The 20052-nt window shown below is 41.2% G+C and overlaps 1 protein-coding gene and 1 long non-coding RNA gene across 5 annotated transcripts in view; one reads left to right on the top strand and one right to left on the bottom strand.

Moving 5' to 3' along the window:
- Window positions 1-51: 51 nt before the first annotated feature.
- Window positions 52-20029, top strand: LOC310735414 (uncharacterized protein). 2 transcript variants are annotated; one of them, XM_083558153.1, is made up of 10 exons: window positions 52-1086; window positions 1277-1946; window positions 9755-10073; window positions 10440-10550; window positions 12227-12388; window positions 13029-13247; window positions 14277-14423; window positions 14546-14786; window positions 15119-15283; window positions 16046-20029. In XM_083558153.1, exons 2-10 carry the CDS (start codon window positions 1324-1326, stop codon window positions 18391-18393), a joined length of 4335 nt encoding a protein of 1444 aa, XP_083414279.1. In that variant the 5' UTR covers window positions 52-1086; window positions 1277-1323; the 3' UTR covers window positions 18394-20029. The 2 variants fall into 2 exon arrangements, with proteins under 2 accessions (XP_083414279.1, XP_083414278.1); XM_083558152.1 differs by having other exon boundaries at window positions 52-1946.
- LOC310735607 overlaps window positions 18185-20052 on the bottom strand; it is a 6442-nt gene continuing 4574 nt past the window's right edge. For all 3 annotated transcript variants that reach the window (XR_014536338.1, XR_014536339.1, XR_014536340.1), the window contains one exon: window positions 18185-18313. This is a non-coding gene — a long non-coding RNA (uncharacterized lncRNA). The remainder of the gene's footprint in view (window positions 18314-20052) is intronic.

Genomic DNA, 20052 nt, shown 5'->3' with positions numbered 1-20052 from the left:
CGTCTCTCTGATCTTACGTCCTTTGTCGGCGGAAGCCCCGCCCTCTGTCTCTTTCGCTTTTACCTAGTTGGATGACATTGGCGCGGCGCGCGCTCCCGACTCGAGGATGCGGTTGCCATGGTAACGGGGCGCCGAGCTCCAGCCTGCTTGCGTGTGTGTGAGAGACTGTGATTGTGTGTTTCTATATTTATGTAATTGTGTGTGTGTGTTTCGCGCTTTCTTTCGCTCTTGCACGCACTGTAGTGAAGCAGTAGACCCGGAAATCTGGACAATTTTAATCATCAGCACGTGGAGGTTTGACTATAGAAAGACTTCTGATTTAATACAAATTGTTTTTAATAAATACATTTTTAAAAATCTATATATGATAATAATAATAATAAACCCGGGGCTGGGTTTGTAACTGCACACTGACCGGATTGCACGCGCGCGTTTTGATGTCTTAAGGAGGATGAACGTGCGCACGGACACAATAGAGCGCGAGACATAGCAGACCTCTCCGGCTCGCGCTCTGTTTCACCTTCAGCTCGTGCTGATGTCTCGTGTCACTGTCTGACGGAAGTCCTGTTGCTCGTGCAGTGAACTCTCTTCCTCGCGCGCCGGTTCGGTTTTGGGTAGTACGACGTTAAACATTAGGAGCGCGAGCGCGCTTATGGATTCTTTTATTTTTCTTTTTTTCTTTCTCTTAACACTTCGTAATGTGAGCGCGTGCATGCGCGTGAAAGTGTGTCAGTATGAATCAGTGCGCGCGGGTGTCCCCTGATCCATCTGTTCTGACGCGGATCAAATGTCCTTGTCATACTCACACTAACAGGACACACGCCCCGCTGCCATATTAAACCAGGCGGAACAAAACAAGCACGCGGACGGAGGGACAGTCATCGGCACCCACCGGAGGAGCAACAGCGTGATCACGGGAGAGGGGGGGGTGAGGGTGGGGGGGTTAACGGAGGGCTTTATCTGCTGATGACCCCGCGGAGACACGCTGCTGCTGCTGCTGCTGATGATGATGATGAAGATGGGGATGACGATGAGGGACGGAAAAGAAATTTGCGCGCGGCTAAATGACGCTCCAAGGGCGTTGAGGTGAGCAGCATGGAGGACGGAGGGGACGCGGCGCGCGCTCTCAACACAGGATGAAAGGAGCGAGCGAACTTCACCTTTCTAAACGACACGCACGCGAGGTCACGTTCTTGTGTGTCTAGGCTCTTCAGTGACTTTGTGTGTGTGTGTGTGTGTGTGTGTGTGTGTGTGTGTGTGTGTGTGTGTGTTATAGTTTCACTGAGGCAGTGTAACAGGTCAGTGTGTGTGACCTCACGCACCATGGATGGAGCAGTGGGCGGGACAGTCGGAGGGCCCTCATCAGACTCACGGCCTCTACGTAACGGAGACACAAAGCGACGCAGTAAGGGAAGTTTACCATCTCCCGGTTTCCGTCTCTCTCAGGCGTCTCTGGATGGTGAGCTGGCCCCAAGACGCCGCCCATCCGTCATGAGCTCATCACGAGATGGCACAGGTACGTTCCGGTCTGGCACGGCAGCAGGCACGCCCACCACACCTGGCCAACCTAGTTCCGCCCCCTTATTTGGCGGGCCACGTACTGTGGGGTTTGCGGCATCCCGTGCTGCCCTTGCGTCCACCTCATCCTCTGGCACTGGTGTAGTAGTGGTAGCTGCTGGAAGCGGGGCCTCAGGAGGGGTGGAGCCAACCACCACTATAACTACAGCCGCTGGAAGTCCAGAGGTTGTTCCGGGACTGGATGGAGAGGATTATTACAGCTACTCAAACCAGTCAACGTTTATGCAAAGGCAACTTGGGGCCATGTTACAGCCTGGAGTTAACAAGTTCTCACTACGCATGTTTGGATCCCACAAAGCTGTCGCTCTTGAACAGGAACGACTGAAGAGTGCCGGTGTTTGGATCATCCACCCATACAGTGACTTCAGGTACAGTGGACACAGGACAGGGGAGGGATGAGTGTATGAAGACAGAGTGTGAACCAGAACCAGGGAAGTTGAGATGCAGTGGATAGCTGGACAGAATGATGAATATGGGGAGGAAGATAAAGACTAAGGGCTCAGTGAGTGGAAAGACAGAGACAGAAAGAAGTCAGAAAGACAGAAGATAAGTGTAATAGTAATGACTTGAGAGGGCGTTATTAATTTAGAGATCGAGGAAGTGAAATATGTAGATACAGATGAATTAGTGCAACTGTACTAGCTGATGGATGAGAGTGACAGAGCAAATATTTAAGTACAGACTGATAAAGAGACTGTAGAAACAGAAAAAAATGAAAAGAATGTGTGTTAGTGTGTGTGTTAATACGTGTGTTTATGTGCATATTCAGAGGAATTTCTGGGTCATATTAAAGCTTAATAGAATTTAAAAGTGTTTTAAAATATTGAAATTCACAAGCTTATTAATGTGGGCCACTTTCCTGTTGGCTGTATCTGAGAACTTCATTGTCTGTATGCAAACGAGGCTAAAGCAATAGCCAACCAGGCTCACCTAATAAAAGCCAAAGCTCTACGTCTTGGTCTAGAGTCTGGAGTAGTCTGGAGTAAAGCTGTTTTACTGAGGTGTGTTCTAAGTGTTACTTACTCATAGAGATGAATAATTTGGATGTTCTTAGTGTTCGCTCAGTTCTTTCAGTTCTTCTGATTCTCTTAGGAACTCTTTAGTTGACTGTTTGTGACATCAAGTCAAGAAGCTTTTATTGTCATTTCAACCGTATATAGTGAATAAACAGTGAAACGTTTCTCCAGAACCCTGGTGCTACATAAAACAACATAGAGCTACATCACACAACATAGAGCTAAAAAAGAGAACATAGAGCTAAGGACTAAAGTAGGTTTTCTTAGTCACATGAAGAGCATCGTGTGTAACCGAGTGTAAACAGTGCATCAGACAATACAAGACAATTTGGGACATATACACAATACACAAAATAGCATCGACCAGTAAACCTACTGTATAATGTGTTATACAGTAGAATGTGCAAAAGAAAATTATAAATAAGAGTGTATTTGTAAACATAAACACAATGTTGTACAAAAACAGCAAGAGCAGTAATCGAGAGGTGCAAAACAGCATGTAAACAGTATAATATGATTATAATATAATATGGGTGGTGCTGAAGACATGGATGTGTATGAATTGAAATACACATCATATACAATACACATCATTTACTCTATCATCCTTTAAGTGATATTTAATTCATGATATTCTGTGTCACATTTATTATGAACACCTCATTGCACACACTGCGATGTCTCACACACGTGTGGGCGATTATGACGATCTTAGCTCATAAAAAATGTAAAACAATTGTACAATTAATTTAATAGAGAGTGATACTGAACACATTTTGTTAGTTGAGCTCTAAAACCCTTGCCATTGCTTAAGTTTTAAGAAGCAGATTTTAATCTGTTTGCCTCTCCAGCTTGTACTTTTTCTAAAAGATTTACGAACCAACCATTGACAACAAAGACTGTGGTTTCTTAGTTTCTCAAGTTACTGTGTGTTGACACAGGCACCTTCTGGACATGGCTGGAGGGCCATCTTGTCTCGTCATTGAAAAGGTAGGTGGTCAGGTCCAGCTAATGACTAACTTGAAGAGTGTAGGACCAGTAGAAGACCATTTTGTTGTGGGGCCTCCAAATTCTAACCCAGACTAAGGTCCTTTTTGACTGGTCAAAGTACTGTTTTATTTGCTTCTGCCAGTGTTTAACAGAAGCGCTTATTGTATGGTAAGTCATACAAGTTAAGAAAGTTGTCTGGAGGCCAATGAAGTTCCCAGCCTGCCATGAGGAAAGCTGGGTAGATACCTGTGTACCACATTTCAACATTTCAGCTCCTGAGAAAATGCATCCGATTCCTAAGGGGCCATGTTAAGCTAGCCATCTTGAATGAAAGTGCAAGAGTCCTGTGCAAGAGTTGCAGTGAGAGTGCAGGTTGGCCACAACATTTTCCGAGCCTTGTATGAACCTCACATCATAGTTGCACTGGCAAAGATGGTGCATCCTGAGTCTATGGCCTATATAGTATGTCTATTGATCATCTTATTAATTTTTATCACCACATTATCTGTGTAAAACTGCTTTGAGGCAATGTTCATTGTTAAACGCGCTATACAAATAAAAAAAATTTTGAATTGAATATTGCCCATATATCAGAATCAGCAGAAAATATTTATTTTTGTTACAATTTTGTTTATTGATCCCAAAGGTAAATTGTTAAAATATGGGCTACAGTTTAGTTATGGAAAAGAGCAATGAAGCAGTTAAAAAGATGGTCATAAAGGGACAATTGTCATTTGTTGCAGTCCCAGATGCAGGCCAAAGCCTCACACTCACCTAGAGATTACCATTGTTCAGCTCTGTTCAGTTCTGGTCTGAGGGCTTAGGAAGTGACAGCAACAGGTTTCTCTACAACAGAATGCATTTGTGTAAACACAACTTCAAAAGCTGTGGAATGAAAGATGCAAGCTGGGCAACAAAGTTAGGTTCACAAAAGCTAGAATGGCACCTACCTGAAATGGAGTGATGCCATGTGCTGACAAACAGAACATCACATACTCAATAGGTGACTGAAAGAGGACAGTGAATAGCAGCTAGTGTCTGGATAGGCATGCAAAGGCTCTGTTGAGTCACTTGTTATGACTTTCAGCAGTGGGTTTGTTTATGTACAGTGCCATGAACATAGATGGCCACATCTGAGATGGCAGCTAACATAGAGACCATGGCCATCTGTACAAAGCAAACAAAGAACACCGTACAGTAGAGTGAAATCATAAAATCAAACAAACAACAAACAGCAATGATGTAAAATTAGTCAGAAAAGCTAATCTGAACAAATGAGTTTTGAGGCATGATTTAAAATTGGTCAGACAGTCATTTTCTTGTATTGATTGTGGAAGAGAATTCCAGAGATGAGGAGCAGCCCAGCTAAATGCCCTAAACCCCATTGTGACTAAACAGGCAGAAGGTACAATGAGGGATGATCTGAGAGTAAGAGTTTCGGGTGTGGGTATAAAGCAAGTCAGAGAGGTATGAGGGTGCAAGATTATGAAGAGCTTTAAAAGTCAGAAGCAGAATCTTGTACTCTATTCAATATTTGACAGGAAGCCAGTGTAGATGATAAAGAACAGGAGAGATCTGCTCGATGGAGGAGGTTCTAGTAATTATGGGCAGCTAAGTTCTGGTCCAACTGAAGTTTATGAAGGACTTTGTGAGGTAACCAAAAAAAGAGAGTTACAAAAATCAATGCACGAGGTAACTAGAGAATGTACAAGAATAGCTGTAGAATTGGATGTGAATAACGGAAGAAAACGGTGTTCCAAAGATGGAAGTGCACAGACTGAGTAATATTGTTCACATGCTTTGAAAAGACAAATATATCATCATGGACGACACCCAGACTCTTAACCTGAGAAGATGATCAAACAGAAGAACCACTGTTTTGTCAAAATTCAGCTTGAGAAAATTGCACGATAAGCAAGATTTAATCACTTCTGAACAATTTAAAAAAGAAAAGGAAAGAATAGTACAATTTAGCTTGGAGGAAAAATAGAGCTGAGTGTCATCCACATAGCAATGAAAACTTATGCCATAAAAATATGATCAAGAAGTACTAAGTAAATGTTAAATAAAAGAGGGCCCAAAACAAAGCCTTGAGGAACAAGTTTAAGTTGTTCTTAAGCAAGGGTAAATTGAAAATTGGCCAAATTATTAGGATCAGTGCCCAACCCAGCCATCATGGATGCACAAGCCAGTGCACTCTTAGTGCCGGTCCCAAGCCCGGGTAAATGGGGAGGGTTGCGTTAGGAAGGGCATCCAGCGTAAAAACATGTGCCAAATCAAATATGCGGATCACAAAAGAGAATTTCATACCGGATCAGTCGAGGCCGGGTTAACAACGACCACCACAGGTATCGTTAGCCGACAGGGTACTGGTGGAAATTGGGCTACTGTTGGCCGAAGGAGGAGAAGGAGAGGAGGAAGACGTCTACAGAGACGGCAGGGAAAGGAGCAGTGCAGGAGAGTGGAGGTTTGGGTTGGTACTTTAAATGTTGGTACTATGACGGGTAAAGGGAGAGAGGTAGCTGATATGATGGAGAGAAGAAAGGTAGATATGCTGTGTGTTCAGGAGACCAAGTGGAAAGGGAGTAAGGCCAGGAACATTGGAGGTGGATTTAAGCTGTTTTATCATGGTGTGGATGGAAATGGTATAGGGGTGATTCTGAAGGAAGAGTACAGTAAGAGTGTAGTGGAGGTGAAGAGAGTTTCTGATAGGGTGATGATCGTGAAGGTGGAAGTTGAAGGGATGATGATATATATATATATATATATATATATATATATATATATATATATATATACATATATATATATATATATATATATATATATATATATATATATATATATATATAATCATCAACCTTCTTTACTCTGATGACTTGCACTGAATGGAGTCAGCCAGGGTTGTACTGTCTGGATAGTAGCTGCCTCAAGCAGACCTCCAAATGATCATTAGTAATTTGGGAAAAGGCTGACATAAATTAGTGAAGTCATTTAGCTTGCTGGAGTTTTGCAGTAGCTCACACAAGATTGACCGTTTGACCTGTGTGTTGGAAGGTTTTTTTGAACGGCACAATCTGCCCATGCTACCATTGCGGTTTACCTAGTCGACCACGATTGACGAATTGGGCACCCCTACTATAGGGGCTTTCACAGCTGACAATGCAAATCAGAGCAAAAACCAAGTCATGAGGTCAAAGGAACTGCCTGTAGAGATCAGAGACGGGATTTTTTGCAAGGCACAGATTTGGGGAAGGCTACAAAAAATGTCTGCTGTGATTAAAGTCCCAAGAGCACAGTGGTCTCCCTAGTACTAAAATGGAAGAAGTGTGGCACAACCAGTGCCACTGGGGGGAAAGGGCCTTAGTAAGAGAGGTGACCAAGAACTCAATGGTCACTCTTTCTGAACTGAGATCCTGAGTGGAGATGGGACAAAGTTCCAGAAAGACAACCATCACTGCATCCCTCCACTAAGCTGGGAATTATGGCAGAGTGGCTAGACAGAAGCCTCTCCTCAGTGTAAAACCAATGGAGTTTGCCAACAGGCACCTCAAGGACTCTCAGACTGTGTGAAACAAGGTTTTCTTGTATGATGAAAACAAGATTGAACAGTTTGAAGTGCCCTGACTTAAACCATATTGAGTATCTCTAGAGAGACCTGAAAGTGGCTGTCCACCAACGGTCCCCATCAACCTCAACCATCTTGAGAGGATTTAACATAAAAAATGGCAGAAAACCATCCAAGCTATGTATACAAAGCTTGTTGTGTCATTCAAAAAAAGACATGAGGCAGTAATTGTTGGCAAAGATGCTTCAACTTAGTACAGAGTAAAGGTCTGAATGGGGAAGGTGGTAGCCTAGTGGTTAAGGCATAGGATTTTGGGGTTTGAGCCTCTGTGGGTAAGGCTCTTAACCACCCATGGGTGCTCAGTTGTGGGAATGGGGATAAAGTATTCTGCCATGGATGGTCCCAAGCCTAGCTGCAAAAGGAGGAGTGTGGGCATAGGGCTAGCAACGGCGCTGTAACAAAACTGCTGTAGAAACAGCAAGTAAACCATCAGGCCCTTGCTGCCCGATGTGCCTGATGGTGCAGGAGGATTAATAATAAAAAAGGGTCTGAATACTTATTATGTACATGTGATATTTTAGACATTTTGAGAAATCTACTTTCACTTTGTCTGTTTGGGGTACTGAGTGTAGATTATAAGAGAAGAAAATCCATTTGAACAACTGTAGTGTCAGGTTGCAGCCTAATAAAATAAAAAAAGGGGGGTCCTTAATTTTTTCGAAATGCACTGTGTATATATACAAAGTGGAGAGAGAGAAAGAGAGAGAGAGAGAGAGAGAGAGAGAGAGAGAGAGAGAGAGAGAGAGAGAGAGAGAGAGAGAGAGAGAGAGAGAAAGATTTTAAATATTTCTCTAATGGCATGTCAGCAACAAGGCAAAGAAAAACTTCCACGAGGAAGAAAACGTGAAAAATCAAGAATATAAATCTTTTTTTCACAACTTTTACAACTGTTAGCATAGAGACCAGCAATGCTAACTCTTTTTGTTTACTGAAATCTCATCAGTAAAAGTATCAGGGTCTTTTTTAATTTAAATAAAATTAATAGTTTTGAGCATCTGCACTCATTATGCAATCCAGGTGTGAACATCCATAATTACCTTTTGGCAAACTTTAGGCTACTCATATGGGAACATCCTCAGAAGCAACAAACTATTACTGGTAGTAGTTGCCACTGCTACAGATTAATCCACAATTTACAGTTAGAGTCTTTTTAGCACATTTTTTTCAAATGTGCTGCATGTTGATGGTTGTGATCTGGAACTATCCAACTATTGGGCACTGAAGTTTGGTTAATGGCTCAGAACCACCATGAATCTATTCAGCTTTACCCAGTATGACTGGTTCACTGGTAATTCAGTTTGAACTCATTCACTTATATACTGAAGCCTGCATTAATGACTGCTAATAAACAACTAAGGAGTAAATAGCCAATATGTGACAACATTCTCAAATTAGAGTGGTCAGAACAGGAGTGTGGAATACATTTTAGTGAGCATTCCTCTATGAAATTCTACAAGTTTTTCATCAGTCATCTGCATATTTACTTTGCAATTAGGTTGACAGGCATGTTTGACAAAGAGAAAGAGAATACATTATTATGTATTCTTTGTCCTGTAGTGGTTTAAGTTGCACACTGTGAATAAAGTACAAGACTATCTATGACAGCATAGCTAAAATAGAGAGCCAGAGGGTAACACTGACACGAGGGCCCCGTGGGGCATAAATATAGCCAGCCACTCTACCATCAACAAACCTAAATGAACGCATGAGAGTGTTAGGGCAACAGCATCCAAACATCTCAGTTCATTAAAACACTTTATAACTCTAAACCCTCCAGATCTATGCCTTTAACTGCTGGGAGAACAAATATATATATAAAAAAAAGATCTTTCTTCTTTTTATCTTAGACCTAAACACTAAGACTCTGTCTGATTAATGAGCACTAATAAGAAGGCCGTTAGATTGCTGAGAATTTGTGGGAGCAAATCATTTCAATAATGCAGAGTCTGGGTTCTGTTGTACGTGGAGTACTCGTATACATTTCATTGAGAGCAAATGTATACAATATTTTCAGTTTTCTGTTGCTGTGAAAACATTCTTTATAAACTCCTATCAGACATTTAAAAATTTTAAACCTAAACTAAAAACATGCATTCTCTAGGACCTTTCAGACATTGATAATATATATTGTATAAGTGTCTGTTTTTGCCCTCTTATGTCATAATTCATTTGTCCTGGTTACTGTGCTCGGTCATCCTAAATTCTTGCTAGCAGGATAAGATATCTCAAGAATGAGATGTTGAATAATTGTAGATTAAATTTGGAGTTATGTAACATACATTAACTGAGTATTTTGTGGAATTAGTTAAAACAAGGTCAAGTTCACAGCAAGATCGTATGTCTAAAATAGTATTTTTTTCTTATAGCTAGCTATTGTATTTTAAGTGTAGTTGCCTAGAAATTAGTAAGAAACAATGATGTAATTTAGAAATACTGATTTTTTCCATGTTTAATAAAAATGTTATTAAATGTTTTCATTTTATAAGTGTGCTTGTTACTATATTCATTGGCAGCACTTTGACTTGATTACCTTTGTGTTCAGGTTTTATTGGGATCTCCTAATGCTCTTGTTGATGATGGGGAACTTGATCATCCTTCCAGTGGGAATCACGTTCTTTAAGGATGAGAACACTCCACCATGGATCATCTTTAACGTGGTGTCAGACACATTGTTTCTAGTGGACCTGGTGCTGAACTTTAGAACTGGCATTATGAAGGAGGACAGCACTGAGATCATGCTTGACCCCAAAGTTATTCGTCGCCACTATCTAAGGAGCTGGTTTGTTGTTGACTTCATCTCCTCTATCCCTGTTGACTACATCTTCCTCATGGTGGACCTGGAAGAGCGCCTAGATTCTGAGGTTCATAATCACACACACATGCACACATCTTTCACATCTATCATTATGAAGCTAAAATGTGTATTGTACTATATATAAGTCAATTCCTGGATCAGTTCATTAATTAACAGGAAAAAAGTGATCATTCAAATCTACTAGTTTCAGAAACTGCACAATCGTCACAACATAGTGCACTCTCAAAGTAAACTTTAATGGAACTGAAGTGGAGAAAATTCTGTAAACTATAATACTCAACAGAGTCTGAATATTATACACACCAACCAGAACAGTACAAAAGCTTTTGTGATCTATGACTTGATTTGAGGTGATGACTTTTGAGCAGCAGAGTGTCATATGACCTTAATGAGCTTTGAATTTGTGTTTCAGGTGTATCGAACAGCTCGAGCTCTGCGCATTGTTCGTTTTACAAAAATCCTTAGCCTGCTGCGCCTGCTCCGACTGTCTCGCCTCATCCGATACATCCACCAATGGGAGGAGGTGAGATCATCATCAGTAGCGTCAGTAGCAGAAACAAACTAGGCCTCAAAGGCTCTCCCCACAGATGTTGTCATACACTTGTCTACAGAAACAAGGTATAACTGTGGACACACACATTCTGTCCCAATCATTAATAACACTGGTCTAAGGATACAACATATCCTTAGGCCTGATTCACAGATGTATGGATATTAAATGTTGGGAAAAAGTAGTATGAACCTGCCTAGGGCCATTGTGTGTTTTGTGTGTGGACTTTGTTACTGTGTGTTCTGGCTGTGTGGTACAGCCCAACTATATAAAACCCATACACATGCAATTCACATGTAGGGCCTGTAGAGTCACATGACCAATCAGAAAATTTCATCATCATTAACAATAAACTGCCTCCTGTATCTGTGTGAGTAGATGGTATCTGCTATTAAATATGATCTGACATCCAGAAATTGAGTGAGTCAGCAGCGTTTTGTTGGGGTATTGTATTGGGGAAAACTCCTGTATAATTCAGGGGTGGTGACCTTAAAGTGGCGTGGTGTTTCCACCAATGGGGTTTTTAATCTCGTAAAATGACACCACTACAGTACTGCATTGTGTAAATTAAAGCATTGCTATTTAATTGTATAGTGTGTCATGATTTTAGTAATTTGATTCTTGCATTATTTATATAAAAATACATGTGCATATTATTAATGCTGCTTGTGTTTAAGAACAGTTTAATTAGGAACAGTGTGTTTAAAAAACACTTTAGAGAATTAGACATACCTGCAGATACTGCGCATACTGATTATTGACCTGCTTTGAATTTCTCTTCAAAAGGCACCTTCTATACTTCTTCCTTCAGTAGTCTGTTATGTCAATCACAGATGCAGTCAGTTGTAGAAATACTGATGTCATTTGTTAATCTTCAGTGAATCTTCTCTGGATTTCTTGCAATCTTATTGTATCATTGGCATACATTTACAGTAGCAGTTTCTTGGCACTCTCACAAAAGATTTTGTCTACATCCCCCAGGCAGACACCACTCAGTTCTGCAAAATATACAATATCTAAACAGTAAGAACAAGTAGCACTGAGCAACAAGTCAATTTGTTATGAGTTTGAGGGTGTACAGTATGTGATATGTGATATGTATAAATAATATATGTGATATTGTCATGTACAGAATGCTAGACAGATGTCCATGTTTGAAGGCTGTTGTGTCTGATGGGAAAAATTAAGTTTGAGTGTAATGTTCTAAAGTTTAATGGTAATGATATACCAAATATATAGAAAGTATACTTACAAAAGATGGCACCCATAAATATTCTTAATGATAATCTATAATGGCATATGCTGACAATTATGACAAAAACACACACACATATATAGTAGCCACACACACACACACACATAGTCTCTCATACATAAATCTCTCTCTCTCTCTCTCTCTCTCTCTCTCTCTCTCTCTCTCTCTCTTTCTCTCTCTCAGACATGCTAACCACTCTGACTAAAGTCACTCTATAAACACACATTCTATAAACTCTATAAACTCTCATTCTCTTACACCCCACTGCAAACACAAACTTTGTCATCACACAACCTATAATCACCCTTTTTATAAAGTCTGTTATGCTGTGTGTGTGTGTGTGTGTGTGTGTGTGTGTGTGTGTGTGTGTGTCTTTGTAATTGGATTATATAAGATCTTCCACATGACGTATGACCTGGCTAGTGCGATGGTGCGGATTGTTAATCTCATCGGGATGATGTTGTTGCTGTGCCACTGGGACGGCTGTCTTCAGTTCCTTGTCCCCATGCTGCAGGACTTCCCCACCGACTGCTGGGTTTACAAGAACAATATGGTGGTGAGTGTGTGTGCATATGTGTTTGTTTGGGGTGTTGCTTTTACACCCACAGGGTTGCAGACACATAATTTATATACAAATGTTGTCAGCACAGCAGGTAAAGGGATACGTTGGACGTGTCCGAGATTATATGTATCCAAGAAAGAGAGATTGAAGAGTTTGTGGTTATAGAGTATGTGATTGTAATGTGATTTTAAGTATGTGTTTAATTATAGAATTTGTAAATAGTGTGTGTGTGTGTCTAGTTGTTAATTGGTTTGTGTGGGGAGGTGAAAAAATAACATTCACAGACACACACAACACAGTGTGGTTGCTAAATCATGCCAGGGCAGCGTTTCCACCGTGATTGTCATAGAAACGGTTATCAGGTAGGAGATGCCCAGAAATTCTCAGTGTGTGTGAGTGTGAGTGACAGAGAGAGAGAGAGAGAGAGAGAGAGAGAGTTTATAAATGGTAATTTCATCACAGCTGACAGTTGATAATTTGATTAACTATCTCTTAATTAAATAATTCATTTTTACTAACTTACTGTATGCTCATACTACTCATGACTTCCTGTATCTCTCTCCCACCTATTTTTTTTGTATCACTTTTTATTTCTGTTTTATTCTGCTTGTCCGTCTGTCTATTCACTGTGCAGAATGACTCGTGGGGAGTGCAGTACACATACGCTCTGTTTAAGGCGATGAGTCACATGCTATGTATCGGCTATGGTGCTCAGGCTCCAGAGGGAATGACTGATGTTTGGCTAACCATGCTTAGCATGATCGTAGGAGCAACGTGTTACGCCATGTTCATCGGCCATGCCACTGCTCTCATCCAGTCACTGGACTCCTCACGAAGACAGTACCAAGAAAAGGTATAAGTGAAGAGCAGAATTAAACACATTTCAATTAAAATAGTAAATAAAAAGAATAAATGGATAATTGAACACACAGACACACATTTTGGATAGTTGAATATTGTAATACAGGAAAGTCCATTCTTATCCAGAAAGGCTTAAGGGATAGTTTAATGTGGGGATGGATAAAGAAATTAAAAGTGGGATTTATAGAGGGATGGTGTGGGGGTGGATAGAGGAATAAACAGAGGGGTTGATGAATGGATGGGTGAGAGGTTAAGTGGAGGGGTAGGTGTGGGAATGGATTGAGGAATAAACAGAGGGATGTAGAAATGGACAGAGGGATTTTCCATTAGCACATGGTTCACTCTGACCTCTACCTATGGATGGAGTTCTCTGTTAAATTCGAGACTACTCGCTGCTGCTGAGGATGGTTCCACATGAACAGTCAAAACATCCATTAAGTTATTGTGGAGGGTCAAACTCAAGAACCATGGGGATGGATTTGTATTGTAAATAAAAAATAAATTTTTTTGATTAGATGGCTCAGGGTGCAATTGGCATAAACCAGTAAATCAGTAAATGGTTGATAACTTCAGCAATGATATATATATATACACACACACACACACACACACAAGATATATAGTATGATATATATCTTCTTCATATTTCTCTGCAACTGTCACCCTGGCTTGCTCGTTTGGGATAAACATATATGGACTAATTTATTGTTATTATTTATCAATAAATGTTTATAAGCAGACATTTTTATATATAAAATATTTAAAGCTGCTTTGGAAGTATGTTCATTGTTACTGTAAATACATTAAACAATTGGAGTTTAATTGAATGGAGGGGAGGTCGTGGTTTGTGGGTAGACTGATGAGTGTAGAGGAAAATGGAATCCTGGATGCAGAGATGGGCGTAGGGGATTGATGGAGGAATAGATAGTGTGATTGATAGATTTATTTTACCTAAATAACTGGTGTGTGTGTGTGTGTGTGTGTGTGTGTGTGTGTGTGTGTGTGTGTGTGTGTGTTACAGTATAAGCAAGTGGAACAGTACATGTCTTTCCACAAACTTCCAGCTGATGTGAGACAGAAGATCCACGAGTATTATGAACATCGTTATCAGGGCAAAATGTTTGACGAGGAGAATATCCTGGGGGAACTGAGTGACCCACTAAAGGAGGTCAGTGTCTTGCGCACACACACACACACACACACACACACACACACACACACAGATGGTTCTTTCAAGTAAAGACACTATTTAAAGAAGGATTTGTTGCTGTGTTATTTCTCTATAAACAGGAAATTGTGAGCTTTAACTGCCGCAGTTTGGTGGCTAACATGCCACTGTTTGCTAACGCTGATCCAAACTTCGTGACTGCAGTACTCACAAAGCTGCGCTTTGAGGTATTTCAGCCTGGAGACTTTATAATTCGTGAGGGGACCATCGGTCGAAAGATGTACTTTATTCAGCATGGACGAGTAAGCGTCCTCACCAGGGGAAACAAGGAGACCAAACTCAGCGATGGATCATATTTTGGAGGTGAACATGTCTATTTTATTAATAAATTAATTGGATAAATAGATGTATAGAAATATAAAAAGGTTGGTAAGTGTAAAGATAAATTAGTTGTTGGATTGTTGAATTGAAGGATAAATTAAAAAAAGGAACAGAATTGAACAGATTCATATATATTGAAAAGATGACTCATATAACATGTATATGATTGACTGGATAAGCACGTGGCCTACACTAATGTGAACACAATGTAGAAATAAATGTATGGGTGAAATAAATGATTTATGGCTTTTATGACTCTGTGTGTGTGTGTGTGTGTGTGTGTGTGTGTGTGTGTGTGTGTGTGTGTGTTACAGAGATCTGTCTCTTGACCCGTGGCAGGAGGACAGCAAGTGTGAGAGCAGATACATATTGTCGTCTTTACTCTCTAAGTGTGGACAGTTTTAACGAGGTTCTAGAGGAACACCCGATGATGAGACGGGCATTTGAAACAGTCGCAGCTGACCGGCTAAACCGCATTGGTACCTAAAACCAGTCTTTTAGTTGTGCTTTTGTTATATCTTATACGCTTACAAGATTTGTACATGAAATATTTTATCATTGTGCATTTTAACAACTTTATATATTAGGTTTTTCTCCTTGTGTCTGTACATCATACCTATTATTACAGCTTTATTTAATTCAGTTTATTTAATTTTATAGCACAGAAATGTGCCCTAAAATCACATATACATTAAGGTCAGATATAGACATATAAAATCATATATAAGCCCTTTTTGGATGTGATTGCTTTATCAGGGGCAGCAATACATTTTTAGCGTACCTATACAACTGCAAATAAGCAGAGGATCCCATTTTTACATTTATGGCATTTGGCAGACACTCTTATCCAGAGTGACTTACCTCTGAGCAGGGAAAGGTTAAGGGCCTTGTTCGATGGCCTAGCGGTGGCAGTTTGGTGGTACTGGGACTTGAACTTGCGACCTGCCAATCCAAAGTCCAATGTCATAACCATTTAATTACAACATATAATTTTAAACCTTTCCTGAAGGAATTATAGTTACATTTTTAAAATCATAGGTAAAAATAAATGTTTAGGAATAATAGGAAATCATGCATGTTGTGTTGGAGTGGTGATTTGGGGAAGTTCTATAAAACATTGTACATCTTACATACATTTTATATTTTTTTTAATCTTAGCTCAATTTCTTTTTACAATAAATTATATAAAAGAAATTTAAAATGTATTTATTATTATTAACATTTTCTTTTGTGTACAACAGGTAAGAAGAACTCTATCCTTTTGCGAAAGACATCTCAGGGTGGCTCTGTGGCAAGCAGCACCCTGGGCCGTGGTGGTGGGCCTGGGACTGGTGGTGGCGCGAGCAGTGGCCGTGGAGGTGCAGGATCATGTGACAGCATTTTAGTGCAGCAGATTGTTAAACATGACAGCATGCCAGCCATGCAGGATGCTGCTACTGGTAACTGGATTGGTGGAGCAGGAGGGACTGTGGCTGGAGTTATGTCCTCACACCCACGGCCAGTGATCTGGGCTCCATTGGTCCATGCCCCCTTACAAACTGCAGCAGCTGCTTCAAATGTTGCCATTACTCTTCTCCAGCAACAACAGCAGCAACAGCAGGGCATGTTTCTTCACTCCCCCCTATCAATTTGCCCTACCCCTCTACCTGTTTGCCCTTCCCCTGTTCCTATTTGTCCCTCTCCCTCCTCTTGCCCCCTCTCACCTCCACGTGCCCCTATTCTGCCACCCCGACAGTCCCTTAGTGCAATCATAACCCCCCGTGGAAGCCACACTTCTACTACATCAACTCCTTCCCCTTCGACAGCAGGGCCACCTATTATTGGTGGAGCAGGAGTCACCAAAACACCTTGCACTGCCATGTCATCAGTCCCTGTCCCCATGCAGGCCAGCAGGACTCTGCACAACAACCTCCGTCTTCAGACAGAACCAAGTCTTATGGTAATGGGAGGGGCTAATACAGTAACTCTCCAAAAAACCATGACGCCTTTCTCTGGAGCAAAAGAGGCTCTAATGCGTCATGTTGGAGGTGGTAGCACTCAGGGCCTCCCCTCATTGGGCCGTCTGACACAAGAGGCACGTCTGCTTTCTGCCTCTCAGCCCACTCTTCCCAATCGTGGTTGGCCACACCCTCCACTTCATAGAAAAGCTTCTGGGGGAAACTTACTCACTGCACCTTTTGTGACGTCACAGGCTCCATTGGTGTGGGGGGGTAGTGCAGGCGTGCTTAACTCTCACAATCCACAAATGCAGAAAATACCTGCTCAGACATCTTTGCCCCTACCCTCTCCACTCAAACACACACAATCAGCCACACAGGCCACACCCCCTCCCACTGGCTCCTCCCCTGCAAAAATACATACTCCATACACCTCAGCTCATGTCTCTCCAGCCTCAGGCCCTGCTTCTTCTGCCCCACTGATGCTTCAAACCCAGCATCCAAAACCTGCCCCTACAAAGTCGCCCCCTTCCCCTTCTTTCTCTAGTTCAGATACAAATTCTAACCCCGCTTATGTTTCTCCCCAAACTCAGAGTAGTAAGCCCTCACCCACTTCCCCTTCTCAGCCTCCCCGTTCAAAACTTTCTCAGACTCCTCCTCCACCCTCTCCATTATCCTTTACTCCAATTGCAACTCCATCACACACACGTACCCCAACCCCTATTCATACACCTGCTCCAACACCTACACACACTCAACCTCCACCCCCAATCTCAGTTCACACCCAAGCTAAAACAAACACACCAGCTCAGACTCCAAGTTCAACAAATCAGCCTCAAATAACAAATCAGACCCAAAGTGTAACTTCTGTTGCACTTCCTTCCCAAACTGGAACCTCTGTTCAGATGCCGATTGTACTTTCTCCATCCCGTTCTTCACCCACCCAAAGCCCCCTGCAAACCCAAGCTGCAACCATGGCCCAAACTCAAACCCAGATAACACCTCAAACTCCACCATCTGTGCCAGCTCTGTCCCAACCTTTAGCCACTCTACAAATACCTCCAACTCCAATCAACAGCACGCAAATTTCAGCTCACGAAAATACAGCCAGGTCTCCACTCACTCAAAGCCCAATCCAAATGCTGAATCAAACCCAATCTGCTACTGCCACCATGGCTCAAACCCTGGCTTCTGTTCAAACTCTATCCTCTGTACAAATTCAGATTTCTCCTGAAACTACATCACAAAATCCACCTCTAGCCCAATCCCGAAATATAAGCCCAGTCCTAAACCAAACTGTAATACAAACTCCATCTTCATCGCTTCCATCACTGTCACAAAATGCCTCTTCTTCAACACTTCAAATCCCAAAAGCATCCCAATCTTCAGCATCAATGCCACTTACTGAGCCTCCATCCACTCTCCAAACTTCACAGCCTTCTTCCACCCTCTGCTGTGCCTCACCACAGTCTCCTACGGCATCTTCTACCCCACTTTGTGTCTCACCAGGACTTGCCACCGCAGTTTCAGACTTAGGGGCCTCAAACACGGCTTCCTATGCGTCTTCAAAGTCTGGGAAATCAGACACAGACACAGTTACATCACAGAGGAAATCTGATGCACTTAGAAACAAGCTTCCTGCTAACATGTAAAGAATCATAGATCATTGCAGCAGCTGATAGATTAGAGTTAAAGCAGCAGGTGAAGGAGCAGAGCTGGAAAAAGCATGTCATATCTTTTGCTTTAAATACATAGAACACTGAGTAGAGCATATAAATGTGATTTGGAAGTCAACTGCTCATTGAGTGGAGACGATGACTAATCAGAAACAAACCCTTATTTACATTAATTTCTTAAAATTTAAATGAAAACAAAACCTGAAAAGCAATATACTGACAAAACATTATTTTCCAGCTCTGTCCCCTTCAGTCACTTTTTATTCACCAAAGTGTAATATAATATAAATAATTATACAAATAACAATAATGCTTATTAATATAAATGTCTGTACTAATTAGGTACAAAATGTAAAAAAAAAAAATATTTCTGTACTAATTAGGAGTAATTTGCTCATAGTGTCTCGTCTCAGGTGTTTGGTTTTAGTTAGAGACAGTGCAGCTATAGTGTTCTTGTACACACACACACACACACACACACACACACACACACTACTGTGATTCTTTGTGTTTATGGTGTGCAGTGATGTAGTTCCACACAGCTCTGTATATATAACAGCTTCACTGTTGGTCTATGAAACACTCTGAGGCTCTGTTCCAATAGTGGAACACTTCCCCAAGTCCACTTCTCTTGGTTAAGTGGTTAAGTGTTCTCAGCCACTGTAATTAGATTATAATGTATAAAGCAGTGATCAGATTAAACATGAACTCTTTTTTCTTAGTGTTTACACTGGACTTTACCAGTTGGAAAAATCACCATGCCTTGTGTGAGAACTGCTTGAGGGAATCACCTATATATAGCATATATACCTATAAATAACACTTTTATTGTGGAGGAAGAGATGTTTCAGTTCTTCACCAGTTAAAATTATGTTCATATCCAAACAATTTGGCATCGATATTTCACATTAGTGTTAGTTGTAATACAAAGTGTAAATTTAGTGTAATTCTTGTCTTTTCTTATTAATTTATCAGCACTAATGCAATTATTGATGTTTTGGATGATTCCATCTCATGTCCATGCTCAATGTCTTTCCACTGTCTCCATAAAACACATGAAAACTTTAGTTTACACGTACTAGCTGGCTAATTCATTAGTCTCATCCAAAGCAAAAGCAAGGTCATCTGTCTCGGTTGCCTAGCAACTAGGCTTCACAAGTTTAACTCCCTGAATGGTTTCACGACAATATCACAAACATCTTAACGTCAGAGGAAATGAACATGGGCACAGTGCCATTCATATCCATCTGTATGATAAACACACACACGCACGCACACACACACACACACGCACGCACGCACACACACACACAAACACACACACACACACACACACACACACACACACACACACACACACACAATGTGGTTGTATGTGTTGGTGCAATTAGCATTCTCTTTTCAAAACCAGGCTGCCTATAGAGTGTGCACTTATGGACCAAATGGGTTTTATTTTTCTGTTAAGGATGGGGATGGGTGTAAATAAGCTGCTGTGGTGGTGGTCACTTAAGGATGTGGGGGTTTGTGCAGGTATGGGGGAGTTGGGGGGTTATGTACTTTAAAGTGAATGATGGTGCATAATAAAAAAAATAAAGACAATTTAGAATCAGTGTGCTGCCAGACCCCCCCTGATTC

Source organism: Silurus aristotelis, assembly GCF_946808225.1.
Source record: "Silurus aristotelis genome assembly, chromosome: 1".
Lineage (NCBI taxonomy): Eukaryota > Metazoa > Chordata > Actinopteri > Siluriformes > Siluridae > Silurus > Silurus aristotelis.
The sequence above is the reverse complement of the archived record's forward strand: the minus strand, read 5'-3'. Positions and strand labels throughout refer to the sequence as shown.